Here is a 27,240-nt window from a genome sequence, read left to right as displayed (position 1 = left end):
TTTTTACAATAGTAATAAATATCAGTCTTATTTACACATTATAATATCAGCATTAGCTTGTCGATTACAAATATTGTGTAAAATATTCTTATGGATCGACTCGTTAAATAATAGTCATAATGAAAACACATAATAGAATTGCATATGTAGAATTAATAATATATTATTAATTATAACTGTAACTGATTAAGTAATTAGGAATAATGTATCGAATCTTATTTAACTATTCTTTATTATGTACAGTAAATTATAGCATAAAAATAATACATCGAATTTGTCTATATTTATGTATGATATAAAAAATATTTCCTTATCGTTATTTATTTTTTTCGTTATAATTTGTTTCATAGCAAGTTTTATTTGATTTTTGAGCAGAAATATTTTCATCGTTATGTTGCAATTCAATTCGAAATTAATTGATTCAATGATTAACGAATCATTTATTTTCCTAAATAAAACTAATTAAGTAAACTCCAGCGAATCCTTCATAAATTACTTTAAGAAAATATATGATGTGTATAACATTAGTTTTTTTAACATTAAATTAAGTAATTAACTTTTTTTGGTGCTAACTACTCCGAACTTCGTTCCTACAATTTTTTATGAATAAAATTTATACATACAGAACTTTCATTACATTGAAATAAATTCCAGTAATAATCGTAGCTATTTAAAAATAATTAATGTACATTTTAACCATTAAGTTTATTATCATACGCTTGTTTCGCAATACGCATCAATTGATCAGTTATTGCACGGCCTGTTTGTTTAACAAGCGATGTAAAGTGACCATGATCATTTTTCAATAGAATATACGGATGATCGAATTCAACCATACGTCCTTTGTCCATAACTAAAACCTTATCACTGTCCATAATAGTGTTGAGTCTATGAGCAACTGTAAGTACAGTACACTCAGAAAACTTGGTGCGTATTGTACGCTGAATGAGACCATCAGTGTGTGGATCAACATTTGCCGTGGCTTCATCAAGCATAAGTACTTTGTTATTTCGTAAAATAGCGCGCGCAAGACAAACTAATTGTCGCTGTCCAGCACTGAAATTGGTACCACGATCGAAAACTCGTGAGTCTAATCCATTTACCATGGCAAATGAATCTTTTAACTCGACTTCTTCTAATGCTGACCATAGCGCTTCATCCTTAAACTCATTGAATGGATCCAAATTTTTACGTAGTGTCCCGGAAAATAATACCGGATCTTGAGGGATAATTGAAATGTTTCGACGCAAATCTTCGAGGTAAATAGAACCCGTATCGATGCGATCGATTTCAATGACACCTTCAACTTTAGCTAGCCTGAATAAAGCAGAAATAAGTGAGGATTTACCAGCGCCTGTTCTGCCGACAATGCCCACTTTTTCTTTGGCTTTGATAACTATATTCAGCCCCTTAAGTACTGGAGGATCTTCTTCTACATAACGCATGTACACATGATGAAATTTGATGCATCCCTCGGTTGGCCATGATTCCGGTGAATGATTAACAATTTTCTCTTCAACAAGAATCCCTATCTTTTTTGAGGCTTTGGCCTTTGTCCTCTTTAACATTTGTTTTTCATCAAATACATTATCTTCGGGTGGCAATAATGTGTACTCAAGTACGCGCTCGACTGACATTAATTGGTTTGTAACTTCAGCACCCTGACGCATTCCCCATTGTATCATTCCAGTCATTGACATAACAGTTGTAATTGCCAAACCAACTTCAGCACCCGATATACCCATATCTATTAATACAAAACTGAATGTTACAATCGCAGTAAAAAGAAAACAAAATAAGTCCAACGAAAACCCGAAAGCCGTACTTGTTGCGATAAACATGTACCACGACGAACTGTGAGAGTCTTGGAAGTTATCAAATTCTTTTTTAAGTATATTTTGAGCACCATAAGCACGTATTGTCGACAAACCATTGAGTGTTGTATTTAAATGCGTAAATACTGGTGATCTCATCATACCTTCTAAACGTTTAACATTTTTACTCGTTTTCAAATACACTTTTCTGATCCAGTAAAATATAAATGCAATGATAACTAGCGGTACGATGAATATTGGATTAACGACACAAACAATTACTAAAGAACCAACCATCATCATTATTATTTGTCCGGCATCAAGCAATGCTTTGGGTAATAACTCATCAATAGCACCCATGTCTTTAGAAAAACGATTCAATATTCTTCCACTAGGATTTGTGTCAAAGAAACGCATACTCGTTCTAATTAATGCTTCAAATGACCAATCATGTAAGCGTTGACTTGCTTTTACGCAAAGAGCATAAAATGATAGTGACCTTGTAATTCCGATTACGAACACTGACAACACAATTCCTGTGTATGCGTATACATACGGAAAAGCTGGAGTAATGTCGTATTCGTTAACAGTTGGTTCGATTGTATTATTACTACTTCTGGTCAAATGCTCCACATAACGTGTTTCTTCTTCATTTACGAAGATCTGTACAAAATAATCATTAAGACTTGCTGCTCCTTGTGTTAGTATGAATAAAATGCCGACCATTACAATAAAGCAAATGTTCGCTCCGGATCTGAAATATTTTATGAATATTGAACCTTTGATGACTCCGCGAGATGTGCCTTCAATATTATTGATCACTTCGTTTTCCTCCTCGTCATCTTCAACGTCTGTATCACCACCGGATTGATCAGGTGTTCGGCTGCGATTGCTTGTGCTTGACCACTGACGACGCATTGATATTTTTTCAGCTGACAGTGACAATGATTCATCATTTTCACTCGTCGAGTCAGATGCCAGTAGAGTCGAGTAATCTGGGCATGTAGCTAATAAATCCATGTAGTTTTCAAACAATCGCACTGTGCCGTGTTCCATTAACAGAATCCCGTCAACACTTTTGATATATTGCAATTGATGAGTTGCTAGGATACGTGTCTTGCCGGCTAAATAATATTGAATGCACTCTTCGAATAGGTGTTTACCCACATGCGTATCAACAGCGCTCAATGGATCATCAAAGATATAAATATCCACTTGACGGTATACAGCACGTGCTAAATTAATCCGCGCTTTCTGCCCACCAGACAATGAACTCCCACGTTCACCCACGATCGTCTGATCACCTTGTGGGAATTGTTTGAAATCACTCAATAATGCGCATGCTTTTACAACTCTCTGATATCGTTGACGATCATACGGTTCTCCGAAAATAATATTTTGACGTACCGTTGAACCAAAAACCCAGGCTTCTTGAGCTGCATAACTTAGACCACTTCAATTCTACACTGCCTTCCATCAGAGGTAACTCTCCAAGTATAGCAGATAACAGTGAACTTTTACCCGCACCTACTGATCCAATAATCGCGTACAATTTGCCACGTTCTAATTTAAAATTAATATCTTGTAAAGTGTTTTCACGATTATTAGGTTCCCACTTTGTTGTTACGTCTGTAAGTTTAACGGCCCATGACTTGTTTTTATCACTTTGATGTTTATTTTGTGGAACACTAGTTGGTTCATCATATTTTATTAATTTCGTATTGGTAGTATCAGAGGTCGCATCATTACTTTCATCATCAATGTACGGTAAATCAGACTTTGTTGATGATGATAGTTTATTATTGACACTAATATTTCCATGATCTACAGATAATCTCCCAGAATAAACAGTGCGATTGACATTTTCGACTTCATCGTACATCAGAAAATATTGCAATCTTCGAACAGCTACGATACATTCAGCTATTTCAGCGATACCACGAACAAACATCGCAGACATTGTGTGCGCTAATATATTAAACAACGATGAAAAGACAAATGCTTTTTCGGCAGTTATTTTCTGGCCAAAAATAACATACCAACAAGTGTACAGTAAATAGCGACACGTGTTGTGAATAAATTAAATGTCATAAAAATACCCCGAATCCACGAATTTTTTTGTACCACTTTAAGTTCTAATTTTCGCGCTAATGCTATCATTGTACAAAATGGTTTTTCCCATGCATACATTTTGATCACTTGCACACCGGATATTATTTCGTCCATTAAACGTACACGTTCATCGGTCTTTATTGCCGTTTGTAAGCGAAACTTTGACGACAGTTTACCAGTATATGATTGAATTGGTACAACAATAAATACAGCCCCAATTCCCAGTATGCCAGCATAACCAGCCTCCGCATATAAAAAGTATCCTATTATTATTGTCGTTAACGGTGCTGACCACATGTGGTGAAGAAATATTGATACAAGATCAAATCGATTGACATCGTTTGCTACTAAATTGACTATTTTTCCCGGTGCAGTTTCACCTAACGCTGTTGTACTCAATCGCAAAGCCTAAAAACAAAGCAACGTTATCAATTATTACTCGTTTATTGAAATAAATTTCTGTCTTAAATTATCTTTATTAGTTACCTTGCGATAAACAACTGAACACACGGCAATACGTATTTTACCACCAAGATGAAATGCTCCGAAAATTGATTGATTTAATGTAATAGCATTAATTCCTGTTGCTAAACAAATTCCACCGGCGTACATTAATGCATCATTATAATAACTGCCCCCAGTTTCTCGGAAATATCTTAAGAGCTTTCCTAAAAGTAATGGCGTTCCTAATCTAAAACATTTCATGAAATATTTTTTAAATTTGCAATAAAAAGCCATCGCTTTTCCATACTTTTGCCTTATGAGATTAAAAGAAGTAACTTACCGAAGAATAAATTCATTGAAGGTATGTAATATTCCAAACATTAAATATTCCCATGCAAAACATCGAAAAATAGTTTTCAAAAAGTTTGGACGGCGTTTTGATTTCTTGGTGCTTTCTAATTCTAAATTCCATTGCCTAAAAAATTTATTAAAAGTCATTTATTATTTGCTTGTAAAACAATTGTTAAATTGTTACTTCTATCGAGATTTTTTAATTTTTCTGATCAAGAGAAAAATTTTTTCAAGACAAGAAAATTTACTTCTATCAAGAACTAAATTTTTTGGAGCAAGAGGCTGAATTTTTTCAAAGAAAAGAAGATTTTTTTGACTTAAATAAATTTTCTTGGATTAAGATACGTATTTCTTAAAGTAAGAGAATCAATTTTATTGGAATAAGTGAAATTTCTTGTGTCAAAAAAAAAATTTTTTTTTCACTCAAGAAAATAATTAATGCACTTAAAGAAAAAAAAAAATGCAAAAATGATCGAAGAAAAATGTTAAAAACAATCAAAAAGATTTTATTATAATAAAAATTTAGCTATACCGTATAAATATAAAATCATTAATTATCACATGAATTTAATTCAATGTTATTTAAGATTTTTCTGAATCAACTAATTTTGGAGTTGCAAAGTATCAATAGTTTACAATCGATAATTATAAAATATTTTAATTATTTATTTAAAATATATGTTTCTTATAAAATAGTTCATTATTTATTATTTTATCTAGTGATATCTTTTTAATTAATATTTATTCAAAAATAATATTAATTACAAGAATTAAAAGACAAATATTGTAGTATGAAACTAAATTTTGTTTCCAATAAAATTCCAGAAAATTATTAAAATGGTTTATAATATAAATTTAAAAAAATATAGATAGAAATATTTTCACGAGGGAATATAATTAAATAAAAAACTTACTTTTCTAATCGATCTCCAAGGAGACTCGATCGATCAATTTTCAATGGATCAAATAAATCCTCTGGTTCTAAAATTTTTGAATATCCAGTTCTAAAAAGTATTAGTGTCCATGTCCAAAATAAAACTGATAAAAAATTGGCTTTCTCCCGAGGATTTGGATTGGTCGTCGCTTTGGTGGCATCCATTGTAACTCTCTACGTACCAATTTGCTCAATAGATGAACAAATCTCATTGATATATTTGTCAATGGCTTTCCGGAATGTACAATAACACTTTATCAAAAATTCAAGCTAATTTACATTTTACGTTTTACACTACTGTATTTCTCACGTGGTCCCTTATCATCAATTATCACAAGATTCAAGGTTTTCTTCTTTACGTTTTTTGACAATATTAATAGGCCGGAGGTCAAAAAAATTAAACATCTGCAATTAAAAAAATTTTTAGATTAATATTTAACAGTTTTAAATTAATAAAATCCAATATTTTTATGTTTTATATTTTTTAACACGTGTTTTGAACTGCACACTGCAGTAGAATGCTTCAAGAACGTACTTATACGTGTTACCAAAGCGAAACTATATTTGAGTTCAAGAAATGGTCAGGAAAATCGGATTGGTAGAGGGTAGAGTCATTAAAAATGACTTTTCTGGTATATGGATAGATTTTATCAGAGTAAACTAAATTCTAAAAGATATATAACAGAAAAAATGTGGAAAGCAGGTGATTTTTTTGTTCTGAGAAAAAAATGCGGGTCGGAATAAATTTACACGGAAAAATAATGCGATATAGAATTTCAAAAATAATCAAAAAAAATTTTTTTACATGTTTTAATAAATATTTAGGATAAATTTTATACATAAAGTATTTTTAAGTCAATTAAATTTCTGAAGCAGGATTGGAAGTTCCACCGGCGTGCTAATTTCTATCTACAAATCAATTCCAAATTTAGATTGATCTCAAAACTAATTCATATTTGTGTCAAAATATGAATTTCAATATTAAATTTATGTTGAATCAGAATTTTTTTTGTACGGGAAATAAGAGAAAAAAATAATTTATATCAAATCAAAATAAAAATATATTTTAAGAAAAATTAATTTCTTCTTTGATTGTTAAAGTATTTTATAAATATTACATCATTCATTAATTCAAGATACAATGATTGTTTTTTATTATTTAATTTAATGATTCCGTTCCAATGGGCATCAATCACATTCAATATAAATTAAGTAACTTCAATTAATCTATAATATTACTTGTAAAAATTATATTATAAGAATTCTTGAATTTATTACGTCAGAGTAATGATTAATATTTTTTGTAAAAAATGAACATATTGTAGTAAGAAATTAATTTTTTGAAAATTTTCAACAATTTCATTTCTTGTTAAAAAAATTTTTATTCTGGCATAAAATTCAATTCGTTCAAAAATATTTCTATTAAAGAAGACAAATATTTCCTAAAATTATGTAATGGAATAAAATTACTCACTAATGAAAATATACTGTTTTTAATTACAGATATAAGTGTATAAATCTTATCAGAAATCTGAGAAGAATAAAAATTGTGCTTGGAAATGAATTCTATGGTTGAATAAAAACCAAAGAGTTGTTAAAAATAAAAAACTTTACGAGTTTAAATTTATTTATTAAATATAAAACTGAACGTGAAGAATATTAAATTCAAAAATTCCTATAAAATAATTAAAATAATAAAATAAGCCTGGTAGCTTATTATTGATTGATATATGACGTGTGATCCAATTATCTCATATTTATCATAGACAATTAAAGTGATATTACAAGTTTACAATAGTATTTTTACAGATAAAACGAAATGTCAAGTCATGTTCAAGGTATTATTAATTAACTTGCTTTGATCAACTGTAATGTATCCATAAATATACTCAGCAGAAAAAAAAATGTTTTTTACGATTTATTCACAGTTTTCAATTAAATAATAATAATAATAATAATAATAATAATAATAATAATAATAATAATAATAATAATAATAACTCCGTTTAATTTATTATTCTTATCACCGATAATTATTCAATTAATGATTAAAATTGCATAATGAATAAACTCTAAAGTTCCGAGTGATTTTATAATTAATAAGAGGGAAATTTATAAAAAGATAGTACACAAAGAATGGATCTAATAGTGTAATTTGTATATTTATACACGAGTTTGTTTATGATAAAGACAATAGAGCGCCGACCAGCCGATGACTATGTTGTTAGAAAAAAAGCTGCAATTCGCTATCTCATGTATTATTATCACATTGTCTGTTGTAAGATTTTTATTTTTATTTTATTAAATGTTCAGTTGTGTTTTAAAAGATAGAGCGCGCTCAGAAATTGTAGTACTACCATAATATGAAGTATTTCAATGTACATGTCATGATATATAATTCTTGAAATAAATATATAAACACTGGGCGGCTGAATATAATTGTCGCAGGTCAATTGATAATAACAAAGATACTATTTAACTAATTAAAATTATGAAACTCGTTTTTTACGGAAATGCGAATGAGACGTTGAATTTTTTTTTAATTTTATATAAAAGATTGGTTGGATAATTATAGAAAAAAAATTTGAACTGAAATTTTTTAAATTTTATGTTTTAAAGAGGAAAAAAAATGTTCTATCGTTAAGTAATTTTTTTTTTTAATTTAACTTGATAGGAACACGAAAAAATTGCATTATTTAATGTTACATGACGTTTAATAAAAAAAAACTGGAAAAATTAAAATTTGAAATTGTAATTTTTACAGATTTTTTAAAATTACATCGCGTTACTAAAACCAAAAGTCTCAAGAGTCAAAGGTAATTGACTCCAGTCAATTACCCGTGTTAAAAAATTGTCCCAAAAATGTTCCAAGCGAGGACATTCAAACGCAACACAATAAAGGACAATTTTGGGACTTTACATAAATAGTCGGAAATTTATTTCCAAAAGATAAGAATTTCAGAATCAACGCGTTTTCAAAATTGATAAATTTTACTTCCGAAAATTTAATATTAATATTGCTAATCAAAATTAACTCATTAAATTAAAAATTTATAATTTTTAATTTGATTAAAATTTTAAAATATAAATAATTAAAAGATTATAACAGTTACCAGAAAAAAGTATAATAATTATCATTTAAGTTTATTAAAATTTCACAGAAGAAATTTTTTTTTTTTTATTTATTTAATTTATATGCCAAGGCAATAAGCCTAATGGCAAATACAGAAATGTAACAGTTTTTTTTAATCATGTAAGTATTATAATGTATCGAAATCATGATTCTCGATAATAATCATTATCATCGTCAATAATAACGACTACAATTCAAATGAAAAATATTATAATACTTTATTATTAAAACTTATATTAAATTAAATATTTTAAACAACTTTTATAATTTTTATTTTACTTGTTGCACTTACAAAAAAATAAAAGTATGTTCTTTCATATCAGTTGCTCTATAAATGCATACTATGAGATAATATTTGGAATGATATTACGAAGTATGTTCGTATCAATAAAATAAAATCGAAACTTTAAAGATAACTTGTGAGTTAATTAATTTATTTTGATTGATCTGATAATTGATTTAATTTAATAGTATAGAGACTCATAAAGTTTTCAATTGAATAATAGCAATCGCGTAGTTTTTGAGTGTTGTGCTTAAGATTATAATTTTATCTGATAATCTCTAGATTAATTCTTAAGTTTTTGACTCTTTAGATCCATTGATATTGTGAAGATAGTTGAAAATAAGATTTATAAATTCTTATATTAAATAGATAAAAAAAAATAAGTCAATAAAATTTTTTTTATTAAAATTTGAAATTTTTTAAGTCAAATCAAGAATTATTATCAAAATTCTTTTTTAGTATCAATGCTAGAAAAAAAAATTTTTTTATCTTGTTCCTTAAAAAATTTTTTCTAATTCAAACTAAGACTACACAAAAAAAAATTCTTGAATCAAGTAAAATTTATTTAAACCAAAAAAATTTCTTAGTTCAAGAATTTTTCCACTCAAATTAAAATGATTAAGTTGTTCAAAATTATTTTCTTAATTCAACTTAATTTTTTTTACTAAATTGAAGAATGTATTAAACATTATAAATAGTCAATAAAAATAATAAGTACCTGAATTGAAAATTTTACAAACTAGTTTAGTAAGAATTAGGAATTAACAAATTAATTCATACAAATAACTAATTATCTGGAAAAAAAAAAAAAAAAAAAAATTCTTATCCTTAAAAAAACACAACTTTTAATTGTAACAAATTGCATTGAATGAAAATTTTTTTGAAAAAAATATATTTATACAATTCTTAATACAATTCAGTCAAATTTTAATTAAAAATGTATAAAAATATTTATAAGTACCACTAAATTTATCTCTGTGTTTTAGTTTCTTAAAATTTTAAGAAAAGAATTTTTTTAATATTCCGAAACTTTGTTAACAATAAAATATATGCAATATCTTTTTATCTTTCCATCACCACAACTTGACAAATGGCATCATAAAGTAGAACAATAAATTAACAGAAGTCGTTTTTTAAGATATTATAAACTATACTTTGTGGTTAATATTCTTCTCTTTAGTTGAATCTATTGATGACTTGATAGATAAAATAGTAAATCAGATCAAAGTAAATTAAAATTTAATATAAGAAAATTTTTTATCGATAAATACAGAAAAAAATTTCAGATAATATTAAATATAATCCAGATTATACTAAATTAATTTTGTATTATACTCAGTCAACTTTTTTCTTTTTTAATTTATAAATTTTTTTGAAAATTTGAAAAATTTGTGAAAATTGTGGTAATCAATTTTTTTAAATATATCAATAAAATCAAATAGAAATTTCGTTCAAAAAAAAAAAAATTAAATTGGTTACTTGAAAATATTTACCAAAAATTTTTCAACCCCAAATTTTTGGAAAAATCTTGCTTAAATGATCCTAAAGTATTTTTTTATCCTTGGATTGCATTGCATTTTTAAAAAATACATTAAAAAACAAACAATTAAAAAAAAAATTAATTATCACAAATTTAACCAATTTTCAAAAAATTTTATAAATTAAAAAAGAAAAAAGTTGAATATCACAATTTAAAAAAGTAATTATACAATCCAAGATTCTACTGAGTATAATTCGAATTATACGGGATATTTTTCCGGATTATATCCAGTGTAATCTGGGGCGGTATAACCAGAAAAATTACTTGGTCAAATCAGAGATTACACTGAGTATAATCTGGATTATACTAGCTACTATCTGAAAATTTTTTTCACCACAGATTACACTGAGTATAATACGGGAGAATATACAGTGTAATTTTGTTCTTTTCGTGTACAATAATAATCAATTTTTTTTTATAAGTTTAAGTATCATCGACTATCTTTCGGCAATCACACGTCAACAAAATAATGACTTGCGAAACGCGATTATATTAAATTATAGTACTTAATGATAATTACATATCTTATTGCTTCTCTCATAAATTACCGTTATTTTATAACGTAATTTTTGTATTACTATACACACTTCTTAATTTTTTGATAAAAAATTTTACGAAAACAAGCATTTATTTACATTGAAATCTTTAAATTAAAGATCCGGGAAAAAAAAAAAAAAAAAAAAAAACATTAATTTTAATGATAAAGCATGATTAAAAATCGCTCAGAATAGTTTGATCAATTGATCAATTATTAAATAATTACAAATAAGGATTTGCAAATTCTGTTATTAATATATTCAAATTCGGCGCGTATTTATGTTGCATATTATGCAATAAAAAGACGAATGACTAATCTTATGAATTAATTATCGTTCAAGATCACATTAAATAAATTACTCAACATTAAATAAATTTTTGACACTTACATTATTGAAAATTGAAACAAAATTCAATTTTTTAAAAAAATTTCTTCTTTTGTTATTATTAAAAATTTAATTATTTCTTCAGTTATATAATAAATAATAAAAATTGTTTAGTTTCCAAATAATCCTCATTTATAATTAAAATTAAACTAAAAATAACAACATAAAGATAATAATGATCACAATAAAATAAAATTACGCATGAGTACACGGAGCAATGCCGCGGCGAGTACTGAATCAAATATAACACAGCTGTAACATAAATGCCGGCTTACAATTTACAAGTATATTCTGTAGAACTTATTTTTTAAATTCAAACCTTGTAAATTCGTCTCTCCTACTTTAAGAAGACGATGATTCTCCTTCTCTTTGCTAATTTTAATGAGCAGACGTTAATGCGCAATGAAAAGCGCGCGCGCAGGCAAAAAGAAGGAAGAAAGAGCGAAAAAGAAGATATTGCTCTTCTTTTTTATTCAATCGGAGGGGATTCCCGTAATATCTTATCACTCTTAAGGTTTTTCATAGCTTCGGACTTAAAGAAGCTATAAGATATATCAGAATTATTATTTGTGAGACAGTAAAGTGTTATCCACTATCAATTAAATAAATTAAACACTTGTTTAAATTTCCGATGCGAATCTTTTGGGGGATGAAGTGTGAAGATACTTAGATAAGAGATTTACAGTTAGCAAATCCGGAAGCGAAATAGTTTTTACGCTGACTGTACGTAGTATGTACTTTGCAACTTACTTTGCAAGTGTACACGCATGAGCATTAAATAGTTACTTTATTTTATATGCTGAGTTCTTCACATTAATCTTTACTTCAGATCGTATTTTCTCGCTCGAGGACACTAGACACTCACATCATTTTCTGCGGCTTTGTCGGAGATTTATAATTATAATTGCTACTATAAATTTATCTTTTTTGTTGGAGAAAAATTTGAACTTGTGTTCTAGTTTAAAAGATAATTTCAAGGATAATTTTTTTTTTATGATTAATTGCGAGAAAATCTTTGATATTTTTTTAAACTCAAACTAGCAACCTTGCAGTCACTAGTGTGATTGCCGTGACTTGTGAACTATGAGTAAATAAAATTTTGCTTTATTAAATAATGACTTTTGTTAAATTGCACTGTATTTTTTTAACTATATAAGTTTTTAAAGATATAAGCTCTCTCTAATGTTACACTCATCAAGACCTTTCATTTAAGTACCCACATCATTTTTTATATACTAGTCACAAAAATTAAGGCATATAAAAAAAATTCGAAATTTTTTGGTAATTTTCAATGAGTTGTGACTCCGAGGAAAATTATTCTATAGGAAAAATAAAAAAGCAAATTGTAGCTTCAAGTGTCTAGTTTTCAGATGTGACCATGAAAATTTTTTATCATGTTCGGATCTGGAGAAATCTTAAAAAAACCACAAAAAAAAAGTTTTACAAATTTTTTTTTTGTATTAAAAAAGGTCTCTTAAAAATTAATCTCTTTAATTTTTTCAGAATATTTAAAAAAAAAATAAAAAAAGAAAATTTTCGAAAAAAAAAATGAAATTTTTTTTTTTAATTTCTTGAAAAATTAATCTCTTTGATTGAAAAAGTTAAGATTTTTGAGAAAAAAAATTTTTTTACTCATAATGGTAATTTTTGCAAAAAAAAAAAAGAAATTTGAAGCTTCGGGGTACTATGAAAAAAAAATCGCAGCGCTTTAAAATTTTCAGGGATTTTAGGCGACACTTGGAGGTTGAAAAATTACCGACGATATCCTTTTTTCATCCATTTGATCCAAAGTTATACCAAGTTATCCAAATATCCTCAATTATGCGAATTTTTGTAGTTTTTTAGTTAAAGTTTTCAATTCAAAAAAAATTTTTTTGACAAAAGCTATTCACGGTATTTTATAGAGAATATCGTGTAGTTTTTAAAACCGTCCTTCGATTTCCTATACGATCATTATTTTCAGAGTTAACAGTGTAACATGTTTCATCATCAAGTTTAACGAGTAAAATTATTTTTTTTAATAATAATTTAAATCATTATGCACAAGAATTGACGAATTATAATTTTAAAAAATTACCGAGATAAATACAATAAAACTCAAAAGGTGTATTAAAATCAAATTTTTTTATAATTAGTTTAAATAAAAATAATCTCATAATTTATATCAATCCATCCATAAATTATTGTAGAAAAATACATCAATTTTTTTAATACATTGTAATAAGTAATTGACTTTTTTGGCACTAACCACTCCGAACTTGGCATCTATAATTTTACATGAATTAAATTTATACATACAAAACTTTCATTACATTGAAATAAATTCCAGTAATAATCGTAGCTATTTAAAAATAATTAATATACATTTTAACCATTAAGTTTATTATCATACGCTTGTTTCGCAATACGCATCAATTGATCAGTTATTGCACGGCCTGTTTGTTTAACAAGCGATGTAAAGTGACCATGATCATTTTTCAATAGAATATACGGATGATCGAATTCAACCATACGTCCTTTGTCCATAACTAAAACCTTATCACTGTCCATAATAGTGTTGAGTCTATGAGCAACTGTAAGTACAGTACACTCAGAAAACTTGGTGCGTATTGTACGCTGAATGAGACCATCAGTGTGTGGATCAACATTTGCCGTGGCTTCATCAAGCATAAGTACTTTGTTATTTCGTAAAATAGCGCGCGCAAGACAAACTAATTGTCGCTGTCCAGCACTGAAATTGGTACCACGATCGAAAACTCGTGAGTCTAATCCATTTACCATGGCAAATGAATCTTTTAACTCGACTTCTTCTAATGCTGACCATAGCGCTTCATCCTTAAACTCATTGAATGGATCCAAATTTTTACGTAGTGTCCCGGAAAATAATACCGGATCTTGAGGGATAATTGAAATGTTTCGACGCAAATCTTCGAGGTAAATAGAACCCGTATCGATGCGATCGATTTCAATGACACCTTCAACTTTAGCTAGCCTGAATAAAGCAGAAATAAGTGAGGATTTACCAGCGCCTGTTCTGCCGACAATGCCCACTTTTTCTTTGGCTTTGATAACTATATTCAGCCCCTTAAGTACTGGAGGATCTTCTTCTACATAACGCATGTACACATGATGAAATTTGATGCATCCCTCGGTTGGCCATGATTCCGGTGAATGATTAACAATTTTCTCTTCAACAAGAACCCCTTTCTTTTTTGAGGTTTTGGCCTTTGTCTTCTTTAACATTTGTTTTTCATCGAATACATTATCTTCGGGTGGCAATAATGTGTATTCAAGTACGCGCTCAACTGACATTAATTGGTTTGTAACTTCAGCACTCTGGCGCATTCCCCATTGTATCAAACCGGTCATTGACATAACTGTCGTAATTGCCAAACCAACTTTAGCACTTGATGTGCCTGTATCAATCAACAGAAAACTGAATGTGATGATCGTCAAGAAAAGAAAACAAAATACGTCCAATGAAAAAGCGAAGGCCATACTTGTCGTAATAAACATGTACCACGATGAACTGTGTGAGTCTTGGAAGTTATCAAATTCTTTAGTAAGTATATTTTGAGCACCGTAAGCGCGTATTGTCGACAAGCCATTGAGTGTTGTATTTAAATGCGTGAATACTGGTGACTTTAAAATTCCTTCTAAACGTTTAACATTTTTGCTTGTTTTTAAATAAACTTTTCTGATCCAATAGAATATAAATACAATAATACCTAATGGCACGATGAATATCGGATTAACTGCACAAACGATTACGGATGAACCGACCATCATCAAGATTATTTGTCCGGCATCAAGCAATGCTTTGGGTAATAACTCATCAATAGCACCCATGTCTTTAGAGAAACGATTCAATATTCTTCCACTAGGATTTGTGTCAAAGAAACGCATACTCGTTCTAATTAATGCTTCAAATGACCAATCATGTAAGCGTTGGCTTGCTTTTACGCAAAGAGTGTAGAATAATAATGATCTTGTTATTCCAATTACGAATATAGACAAAACTGTTCCTGTGTAAATGTATACATACGGAAACGCTGGTGTAATATCATATTGATTATCACTCGATTCGTTGATACTTTTACCATTTCCGGTCAAATGATCGGCATAACGTTTTTCTTCTTCATTAACAAGTATTGGTACAAAATAATCATTAAGACTCGCCGCTACTTGTGTTAATATATACAAAAAGCCGACCATTATGACAAAACTCATATTCACCCCGGATCTGAAATATTTTATGAATATTGAACCTTTGATGACTCCGCGAGATGTGCCTTCAATATTATTGATCACTTCGTTTTCCTCCTCGTCATCTTCAACGTCTGTATCACCACCGGATTGATCAGGTGTTCGGCTGCGATTGCTTGTGCTTGACCACTGACGACGCATTGATATTTTTTCAGCTGACAGTGACAATGATTCATCATTTTCACTCGTCGAGTCAGATGCCAGTAGAGTCGAGTAATCTGGGCATGTAGCTAATAAATCCATGTAGTTTTCAAACAATCGCACTGTGCCGTGTTCCATTAACAGAATCCCGTCAACACTTTTGATATATTGCAATTGATGAGTTGCTAGGATACGTGTCTTGCCGGCTAAATAATATTGAATGCACTCTTCGAATAGGTGTTTACCCACATGCGTATCAACAGCGCTCAATGGATCATCAAAGATATAAATATCCACTTGACGGTATACAGCACGTGCTAAATTAATCCGCGCTTTCTGCCCACCAGACAATGAACTCCCACGTTCACCCACGATCGTCTGATCACCTTGTGGGAATTGTTTGAAATCACTCAATAATGCGCATGCTTTTACAACTCTCTGATATCGTTGACGATCATACGGTTCTCCGAAAATAATATTTTGACGTACCGTTGAACCAAAAACCCAGGCTTCTTGAGCTGCATAACTTAGACCACCTTTCAATTCTACACTGCCTTCCATCAGAGGTAACTCTCCAAGTATAGCAGATAACAGTGAACTTTTACCCGCACCTACTGATCCAATAATCGCGTACAATTTGCCACGTTCTAATTTAAAATTAATATCTTGTAAAGTGTTTTCACGATTATTAGGTTCCCACTTTGTTGTTACGTCTGTAAGTTTAACGGCCCATGACTTGTTTTTATCACTTTGATGTTTATTTTGTGGAACACTAGTTGGTTCATCATATTTTATTAATTTCGTATTGGTAGTATCAGAGGTCGCATCATTACTTTCATCATCAATGTACGGTAAATCAGACTTTGTTGATGATGATAGTTTATTATTGACACTAATATTTCCATGATCTACAGATAATCTCCCAGAATAAACAGTGCGATTGACATTTTCGACTTCATCGTACATCAGAAAATATTGCAATCTTCGAACAGCTACGATACATTCAGCTATTTCAGCGATACCACGAACAAACATCGCAGACATTGTGTGCGCTAATATATTAAACAACGATGAAAAGACAAATGCTTTTTCGGCAGTTATTTTCTGGCCAAAAAATAACATACCAACAAGTGTACAGTAAATAGCGACACGTGTTGTGAATAAATTAAATGTCATAAAAATACCCCGAATCCACGAATTTTTTTGTACCACTTTAAGTTCTAATTTTCGCGCTAATGCTATCATTGTACAAAATGGTTTTTCCCATGCATACATTTTGATCACTTGCACACCGGATATTATTTCGTCCATTAAACGTACACGTTCATCGGTCTTTATTGCCGTTTGTAAGCGAAACTTTGACGACAGTTTACCAGTATATGATTGAATTGGTACAACAATAAATACAGCCCCAATTCCCAGTATGCCAGCATAACCAGCCTCCGCATATAAAAAGCATCCTATTATTATTGTAAGTAACGGAGCTGACCACATGTGGTGAATTAACATTGATACGAGATCAAATCGATTGACATCATTTGCAACCAAATTAACTATTTTTCCCGGTGCGGTTTCACCTAGGGCTGTCGTGCTTAGTCGCAAAGCCTACAAACAGAATTTCATTGTTACTAATTTTATCTATTAAACCCATTAATAATTATTAATATAAAAATTTTTATGCAATTATATTTTCTTATTAGTTACCTTACGGTAGACAACTGAACACACAGCAATTCGTATTCTACTTCCGAGATGATATCCTCCAAAAAGTGCTTGATTCGATACAACGGCCTGAAAGCCGATTGTTAGACACATAACACCCGCGTACATCAATGCTTCGTTGTAGTAACCACCTCCAGTTTCTCGGAAATATCGTAAAAATCTTCCTAGAAGTAATGGAGTTCCTAATCTGAAATAATATTTGTTATTTTAAATTATTCAAACAATTCAAAAAAAAAAAATTTCTTACCGCAGAATAAATTCATTAAAAGCATGTATCATCCCACAGATGAAATATTCTTTTGCAAAACATCGAAAAATTGTTTTTAAAAAGTTTGGACGGCGTTTCGATTTCTTGGTACTTTCTAATTCTAAATTCCACTGTCTGAAAATTACAGAAAAAAAATATCAGAATTAGACATATAAAATTATTTTTAGAAAAATTAATGACACTGAATCTGTGAGACATCTGATAATTTTTTTAATAAATAAACTATCATTTGACTGCCGTGAATTGTGAAATAAGAAAAAATTAAAATTTTGCTTTATTAAATAATAATGAATTTTGTTAAATTGCACTGTACTTTCTTAAATATTGACATTTTTAAAGATATAAGCTCATCTCGATGTTATACTCATTAAGAGTTTTCATTTGAATACCCACATGCATTTTTGATATATTTTTCATATATACATATATATATATATAATATATAAAATATATGAAAAATTGATGTGGGTACTCAAATGAAAGGTCTCGATGAGTGTAACATCACGATGAGCTTATATCTTTAAAAATATCATTTGTTGACACGATACAATGTAATTTCTTAATTATTAACATTTTTCAAGATATAAACTAATTTCGATGTTAGACTCATCGAGAGCTTTCATTTGAGTACCCACATGGCATTTTTTATATATTTTATATATATGGTATTTTTTAAATATATAAATATATAAAATATATGAAAAATTGATATGGGTACTCAAATGAAAGGTTTCAATGAGTGTAATATCATGATGAGCTCGTATCTCTAAAAATGTCAATAGTTCTCAAGATACAAGGTTATTTCTTAATTATTTATCTAGAGATATTTTCAAATGCAGCCTAAATACTTCTAATAAATTGACTATCGGTGAGAATGAAGAGAAACCTTAAAAAGGCACAAATTTAAGTCAAGACATTGGCAATGACACTAAATTTCACTAAAAAAACCGATTTTATAATATGACTAGCCTGGAAACAAAATTTTTCTTATTCTCTTAATAATATAGATTATGCCAAGAATAATTAATTTTAAAAATTCCATCCTTAGATGCTTTAATAAATTATAAATGCAATTTTTTAAAAAATAATTTTTTCTAGACTTAATTTATTTTTCAAAAAAAATTTTTAAGTGTCTGACTATTTTAGTTTTTTAAAAATTATTATTAATGAAAATAAAAAATATGAATCGTTTGTTGAATACATTAAATATCAACATATAAATAAAAAACTTACTTTTCTAATCGATCACCAAGAACACTTGATCGATCAATTTTTATCGGATCAAATAAATCTTCTGGTTCTAAAATTTTTGAGTATCCAGTTCTGAAAAGTTTCAGTGTCCATATCCAAAATAAAACTGATAAAAAATTGGCTTTCTCTCGAGGATTTGGATTAGTCGTCACTTTGCTCGCATCCATTGTAATTCTTAATTAGCAGTATTTTAAAAATGCTCTAAATACGCCAGCTTCTTATTTTTTTATATCACTTTACATTGATAACAATGATCGAAACTCTTTAAGATTTTTATCAACCAATTTTTGGAACGAACAGCTTATCAAAATTAAAAACTAATTTACGTTTTAATTTTCAGACTAATACTTTCTTTACTTGATTCCTTATCATAGATCATTTGATTATTTTTCTTTTTTTAGTTTTATCGAGCATGATCGAAGATTGGGAACAAACAAAGATAAGCATTTGTAATTAAATGCATTTTTATATTGACAAGTAATAACCTGGAAAAATTAGTCATGTAAGTACACAAATTAAAGTTCATACATGAAAATTTGTATTTCTGACAAATTAAAGAATATTTTTTATCAAATTTTCAAGTAAATTAAAATTAGCCGCTTAACAATTAAATTACAAGTAAAAAAATATTTTTAAAAAATTGCACGTATAATTTTTTTAATTTTTTACATGTGAAATTTTTTCTTTCAATTTTTTTCAATAAAAAAAATTACAAAAACTTTCAGTTGTCGGCTAATTTAATTTTGATCAATTTTTTAATGAAAATCAAATTAGACATCTAAAAATTTTTATGATTATTTTATTGAAAAAATTATTACTTTTAAGAAATTATTAATTTGTAAAAAATTACTTTAAAAAAATTATTAATTTATAAAAAATTATTTTAAAAAAATTATTAATTAAAAAAAAAAATATTAATTTTAAAAAAATTATAAGAAAAAAAAATTTCACTTGTAAAAAACTTAAGGTGCAATTTTTAAAAAATATTTTTTTATTTTAATTTAATCAATAAAAAAAATTTTAAAAGTCGGCTAACTTTAGTATTATAATTTTTCATTAGATTTATTTGATAATCGCAACGTCTTTGACTGAATTTCAGTAAATAGATTCAAGCAAGAGACTCCAGCTTAAGGTACACGGAAAAAAAAAATTACACTGCATATCCTACCACATTATACTCAGTGTAATCTGTGGTGAAAAAAAAATTTCAGATAATATCAAATATAATCCAGATTATACTAAATTATTTTTGTATTATACTCAGTGTAATCTCCGATTTGACCAAGTAATTTTTCTGTTTATACCGCCCCACCCAGATTGCACTGGATATAGTCCGAAAAAATATCCCGTATCATTTTAATTATACTAAGTAGAATCTTGGATTATATAATTTTTTCAAAAATTATGAAATTCAACTTTTTTCTTTTTTAATTTATAAATTTTTTTGAAAATTTGTAAAATTTGTGAAAATTCTGGTAATCAATTTTTTTTTTATTTGTGCATTTTTTTTTTTAAATATATCAATGAAATCAATTAGAAATTTCGTTCAAAATAATAAAAATTAAAATGGTCACTTGAAAATATTTATCAAAAATTTTTCAAGCCCAAATTATCGGAAAAATTGTGCTTAAATAATCCTTAAATATTTTCTATCCATGCATTGCATAGCATTTTTGAAAAATACATAAGTAACTGACCGATTCAAGTCAAATCATGCTGTGAGAAATTTTCATGAATTATTTTCGATGTTCCAAAAATTAAATAATATTTACAATACCTATTCATTATAATAATTATAAGTTCAACAATAATTAACAATAAATTTCAAGGTCATAAATTTTTGGACTTTTTTATACAAACGGTCAATTACTAGAACATTTACATTAATTGTTTTTAAATTTTAAATTTTATAATTCACAAACAAAAAAATTTTTCAATTAAATAATAATTAAATAACACTAAAACCAAAATTTTTTAATTTAGACTGGTACTCCTCAGTAATTATACTTTTACTACTAAGAAAATATTTTTTTCGAGTATAAAAAATTAATACAGATAATATGAATGTAATTTATCTTTTTATCATTTTTGCCTTGACGACTTGATAACTGGCATTACTTTATTTACCTGTAGGCAAGTAAAGTCACGGAAGCTTGTTTTTGTAAAATTCACATAAAAATTGATAACATATTTTTCTAGTTTTTTAATTTTCAAAAAAATGAATTTCATAAAATTAAATAAAAAATTATTCTATTTAAATTTTACTTACAATTATTGAATGTAGAATTTTTTAAATTTAAATAAAATTAAATTTTATTAAAACAAACTCTCTGTTATAATTATATAATAATTCATTTTATTGTTGATTTAATTATATTAATGATTCTAATAATAAAAAAAAATCCTCGTTTATAAAATGAAGAAGAAAACACATAACAATTCTGATAAAAAGATTTTTTCAATTAAATAAAATTAAATTTACATTCCGGATTACAGAGTGATGTATCAGTGATTCGAATACTGAATTGAATTCAACACTTTCGTGGCCTACATGCCAATTACTGTTTGTGTATTTACAGACATGTAAGCGTACCATATGCTCGTGACAGAACCCAATAGTCTTATTCATAATTACTCGAGTCAAGTAATTAGTTGGAGTACAATAAATTTTCAGCGACAGTTGATTAGTTATCTCAAGCTATAAAATTTCAGTAAATGTTTATATTTTTTCAATTTCAATAATTTACAATTATGACTGGAGATATTTAGTTTTAAATAATTATTATAAAACTCTTTTTGAATTAATAATAATTTTATTTTATTTAAACAATTTATTGAGTATACTTTATAAAAAAATATTCCATTGAAATACTAAAAAAAGTTTATTATACCCTTAAAGTTATACTAGTTCAAATTAATTAATTAATACCGGTAGTGTCTATTTTGTACTGTAAATAAATTTTATTAAATTGAAAAACTAAAGTATGTTTTATTCGGTTATCGAAAAAAATAGACCGGAAAAAATTTTTATAAAATAAAAATTATAATATCCAACCCTACAATTTTTCTGAAAAACTAACACCCCCAGAATGTTCACTCCATTTTTTGTAATAAAAAAAAATTATTATTATTATTATTATTATTATTATTATTATTATTATTATTATTATTATTATTACTATAATTTTATAACAATTTTAATAAAATGACATGAATTTTTCGTAACATAAAATTTTTTTCCGGGATTCATTTTATTCATATATACGATATATTTTTTAAATTAAAAATTTTTTTATTCTGTTAGAATTTGTGTATATAATACGAAATAATTGTCAATAACAACTTGAAATTTTAAAACACACAGAATTAAAAATTAATTTTTTGAATTTTAAAATATTTAATAATAAAAATTACAAATAACATGCAAATAATGACGAAACAAAGTCAACTTTATAATGACTTTGCATTTAAAGAAAACCATCAAGTGCAGTATGATAAATTCATCTTACTAATTAATAATAATAATAACAACAGTAAATAATAATTATCGAGCAATACAGTGAGTTGGAAAATTTATTACTATGATTTACAATTTCTCTAATATTTTTTTTACTATTATTATTATTATTTACTTATTCAACTATTATTTTATGTATAAAATGACATTAATTTCTAACACTAATATTAACTAGATATTTACACTTGTCTTAACGAAAATTAAGGCCTCTTTTTTTTTGTATTTTCTATAAAAAAAATTTTTTTTTTTCACATTTATAAAAATACTTAAAAATTAGCTTCAATTATCAAATTCTTGTTTAATATATTTCACAAATAACAAGTTTTTTTTTTTATTTTATTTTATTTATTTCCTTTTTGTCAGTTATTAATTATTGAAATTAAAAAAAATATAAGTTAATTAATCTTAAGTTTTGATTATATGAATAACAATCAACAATAAATAAATTATCCATACGCTGATTGTCTAATGTCTCCTATAGTTTTTTCATGCTGACAATTGTAATAATAAAAATTACTTACACAATAGTCTAGCTTTAAATTGTTCGGAAAAAATACGGCTCAAGAATGAGTACCCACCCAGAAATATTCCTAGTTTAATGCATAATTTTTGATATTTTAAAAAATTAGTTTTTTTCTTAACAGGAAGAAAATTTTAATTCAATCAATTTGGTCGCATATTTGCGATCATGAGCTCAAGCTTTTCAAGAGCATACTCCAAATTACGGGCAAGACCTGCACTGCACCCGTTCTTTTGAATTGTCTCAAACCGGTACGTACGGAAGTTCTTTTCCTGATCAATGTAAGTAACAGCAACCATCAATGGACACATGATTATTTTTGAGTGATCCAAGAAATTTATCTACAAAAAAAAAATAACATCAATAATCATACAAATAATTGTATTCACGTCCAATTATTAAAAAATAAATAAATAATCTTTGTTTTCATTAAAAAAAAAAACTTTTAATTTAATTTTATGTTCAGTACGCAATTATCAATTTTTAATTATAGCGAATTTAAGATAATTTTATTAAATAATTAAATAAGCAAAAAAATTGAGTCTGTATTTTTAAATAAAATTTTAGTTGATGGTTCATTTTACAAAAGAAAAAATTTTTAAAATAAAGTAAAGGAACCAAATGTTATTCAGACAGCACAACTTGATTTTAAAAAATCAAGTAATTTAAATTTATATTCAGTACATAATTTTTAATTATTTTGTTTCCGATTGCTAGGAGGGTTGGAATTGTGGGTATAGTCACGTGTCAATTTTTTGAAACTCCCCCACTTCATCAGCTGCTAATTTTTTAGAATTTTTTAGAATTTTCAACTTTTTTCATTTTTTTCTAACTTCTAATAATCCTCTTTTAAAAAGTTGATGGCCGGATGTCGTATCGTTTTACGTCACTTCTGTGACTATTTTATTCGGTTGTTGATTTGTCGACTGAGATAGTGGCGGGATTTTTAAAAGAATGAAGGCAAGCGAAGCGAGCGTGTTAAGTCTAGTGTTGATAAATAACTCATAAAAAAAAAGTATAGTAAAAAAATTGATTGCCTTTTTGTACGACACTTCAAAAATGACCTGAAATTTATTTATTTATTATTTAATTTCAATGCCAAGGCAATATAGCCAAATGGCAAAAGCATAAAAAAATGACATAAAAATAATTTAATTTTGTACACCGACCTCAAAAATTTACGAAAAGGTAATACAGCGTCTAGACTATAAATAATATTTTTTTTCTAATTACCGAATAAAAATCCTCTGATAATAAAATAAACAAACCTGAACAGTCCCATTATTCAATTGCATAACAACAGCAGTTTGTGTGCGGAACCATTGATGCATGTAAGGAACACGGGACATGGCGTCATTTTTAACAGGAATAGATCCCCCAGCTTTCATAAGATGTTCATTCATGTACTGCAGGAAAAAAGTCATCAATTTCATTTTTTTCTCCAAGGCCTCCGGATAATCTTTTACAGTGTAGTAAGTCTCAGTAAGATCACGACTAATGTAATGAATGTTGAATTTATTAGCCAGCATAATAAGTCTTGTTCCATCGTTGTACATAACACCAACTCCATCATCACACAACTGATAACCGAATCCATATTTATCAGAGTAATCAACCCACTTGCTGACCCAAACCAACGGCTGAGCAGAAGGATCAGTATTTTCAACCGCCAGTGAAGCATCTGTGCGTCCAGGTTTAGCAGCTAATACCGCGGTGACTTGTTCCTTTAGAGTTATCAACATCCGTTTAACATTACGGCTAGATCTTTGAGCGTCAGTCTGGCTGTCTGACTCTTTAGTGCCAATACGCGGAGCTGGACTTTTTGGGACACGGAACGTTCCTTTATCATCCTCTTCATTTTGATTCATTTCTGACAAAGGTTTGCGATTATAAGTCTCAAGTGTGTCAACACGTGGTGCCATTGTCAAACATGACAGCGGAAGACTTCGTGGCATGTACCCGGATGAAAAGAATGGATCTTTGAGCAACTTCATCACACTGGGCCGTTTAGTTGGATTTCCCTGAAGTGTATTGGTTATCATGGCAACAGCTGGCTGGCTGATATTTGATGGAGTTTTATAGTTAACAGTCTTTATACGAGCGTAAGTTTCACGCAAGCTCGATGTTTCAAATGGCGGCTTACCGACCAATAGTGTGTACATTATACAACCGATACTCCATATATCTACTTCGTAGGAATGCCCGGCTTTTGTTAATATTTCTGGAGCAATGTAATTTGGAGTACCACACAGTGTTTTTTTACGTTCACCATCATGAACCAATCTTGTTGCTAATCCAAAGTCACCGATTTTAACTTGCAATTCATCATTCAGAAATAAATTACCTAGTTTTAAATCACGATGGATTATTTTATTTTTGTGTAAATAATAAACACCATCTAATATTTGTTTCATAAAATAACGTGTTTCACATTCTGTTAGTGCTTTTCTACGTTTATGCAATTCCATCATTGACTAAAATAAAAATAAAAAAATAAAATAAAAAAAATTAAACAAATCATAAAAGTATAATTTAAAATAATTAAAAAAAAAAATGCTTACTCTTTTTCGACATAATTCTAAAATAATATAGACGTTATAACAATCATCAAAGAAACCATAAAAACCAACGATATTTTTGTGATTTAAACTTTTGTGTATCTGAATTTCTTGTGTCATTTTTTCACGGTGATTGCTTTTAGTCATCATTGACTTTGATACTATTTTACCAGCATAAACACTCTGTGATTTTGATTCACGGATCTCGTAACATTTTGCAAAGCCACCCTACAAAATAAAATATTAATGAGAATTAATTTTGTAGATAAGGTAAAGTACCCGGTACTTGAACACTTATAAAAATTTTTTTCAATGCAAAAATAAAATAATTTCATACAATAAAATATTTTAATTATTTATGAGAATTTAAATTGAGAAACATGTGATAGTTTTACGAAAATTAAATTATTAGATATTTAATAATTTTTAGAATTTTTTTTTAACAAATAAATTATGGTCAAAATAAATTAGAAAAAAAATTTAAATGTATAAATTTAAAAAAATTATAAATGCAATTTTTTAAAAATTATTTTTCAGAAAAAATTTATTTGTTAAATAAAATTAAAAAATTATCAAGTGACTGGCTAATTTTAATGTCATTTAATATTCAAAAATTCCATTAGAAAAATTTTTTTCAATGCAAAAATAAAATAATTTCATGCAATAAAATATTTTAATTATTTATTTTTTAATTTTATTTAACCAACAAATTTTTTCCGAAAAATGATTTTAAAAAATTTGCATTTTTTATTTTCTAAAATTTTTACACGTCAATTTTTTTTTTGCCATAATTTATTTGATACAAAAATTATTTAAATTATTAAATATCTGCTCTATTAATATTCATGATAATTTTTGTAATTTTTCTAACAAATAAATTATAATAAAACAAATTTTATCTTCAGGAACTCTAAAAATTATAAATGCAGTTTTTTAAAAATAATTTTCTAGATTTAATTTACTTTTTCAATAAAAATCAAAAAATTGTCAAGTATTTAATTTCAATGTCATAATTATTGACCATAATGAAATTTTAATAAAAGTGTCAGTATCATAATTAGCTTAAGGTTAAAACTTAAAAATAAAAATAAAAAAGGAATAAATAAAGCAAGAAATATATAAAGTGAGCATGACATAAAATATATAAAGTACATACTTTTCCAAAGAAGCGGCCCTTGAGATAGCTTTTTCCAGCATTCTCGTCATAAATAACATCAGGGATAATAGACTCTTTTTCATCTTTAGACATTTTGTAACTGCACTTGGGTTTTCAACACAGAAAATAAACAAAAACTAATTATAGTAACAACAATCTATCCATAAATTTAATAAAAATAAAATTCACCCACAGGAGAAATTATTTTATAAAAACCTAACAGTGTAAAACTCGCCGATCAACACTACCTACTACCGCTCACAGGATAGTACACCAGCACATGCTATACAGTTGTATTTTGGCAACG

General features: G+C 27.6%; 2 protein-coding genes and 1 pseudogene across 2 annotated transcripts; all 3 read right to left on the bottom strand.

Annotated features, from left to right (window-relative positions):
- Nucleotides 1–213: 213 nt before the first annotated feature.
- Nucleotides 214–11,768, bottom strand: LOC141538011 (ATP-binding cassette sub-family C member 4-like; annotated as a pseudogene).
- Nucleotides 11,769–13,683: 1,915 nt separating this feature from the next.
- On the bottom strand, nt 13,684–19,629 carry LOC141537944 (ATP-binding cassette sub-family C member 4-like). The gene is made up of 4 exons (XM_074259151.1): nt 19,165–19,629; nt 17,911–18,045; nt 17,646–17,850; nt 13,684–17,546 (listed from the first exon to the last, which is right to left on the bottom strand). The coding sequence occupies exons 1-4, from the start codon at nt 19,347–19,349 to the stop codon at nt 13,902–13,904; spliced, it is 4,170 nt and encodes a 1,389-aa protein (XP_074115252.1). The 5' UTR covers nt 19,350–19,629; the 3' UTR covers nt 13,684–13,901.
- A 1,886-nt stretch (nt 19,630–21,515) lies between these two features.
- Nucleotides 21,516–27,194, bottom strand: Polo (Serine/threonine-protein kinase polo). Its single transcript, XM_074259152.1, has 4 exons — nt 26,934–27,194; nt 25,781–26,005; nt 24,488–25,693; nt 21,516–23,560 (listed from the first exon to the last, which is right to left on the bottom strand). Exons 1-4 carry the CDS (start codon nt 27,024–27,026, stop codon nt 23,363–23,365), a joined length of 1,722 nt encoding a protein of 573 aa, XP_074115253.1. The 5' UTR covers nt 27,027–27,194; the 3' UTR covers nt 21,516–23,362.
- Nucleotides 27,195–27,240: the final 46 nt, after the last annotated feature.

The sequence above is a fragment of the Cotesia typhae genome, unplaced genomic scaffold, assembly GCF_013202065.1.
Source record: "Cotesia typhae breed Kobodo isofemale line unplaced genomic scaffold, CoteBio_Ctyphae contig_20, whole genome shotgun sequence".
Taxonomy (NCBI): Eukaryota; Metazoa; Arthropoda; class Insecta; order Hymenoptera; family Braconidae; genus Cotesia; species Cotesia typhae.
Note: the sequence above shows the minus strand (reverse complement) of the source record. Positions and strands in the feature narration are given on the sequence as shown.

Coding starts and splice junctions, on each gene's coding strand:
- LOC141537944 (XM_074259151.1), bottom strand. CDS start 19,349: ATGGATGCGAGCAAAGTGACGACTAATCCAAATCCTCGAGAGAAAGCC. Junction 18,046..19,164: donor CTTGGTGATCGATTAGAAAA/GTAAGTTTTTTA, acceptor TGTAATTTTCAG/ACAGTGGAATTTAGAATTAG. Junction 17,851..17,910: donor TTTAATGAATTTATTCTGCG/GTAAGAAATTTT, acceptor ATATTATTTCAG/ATTAGGAACTCCATTACTTC.
- Polo (XM_074259152.1), bottom strand. CDS start 27,026: ATGTCTAAAGATGAAAAAGAGTCTATTATCCCTGATGTTATTTATGAC. Junction 25,694..25,780: donor TAGAATTATGTCGAAAAAGA/GTAAGCATTTTT, acceptor TTTTTATTTTAG/TCAATGATGGAATTGCATAA. Junction 23,561..24,487: donor TGAATAATGGGACTGTTCAG/GTTTGTTTATTT, acceptor TTTTTTTTGTAG/ATAAATTTCTTGGATCACTC.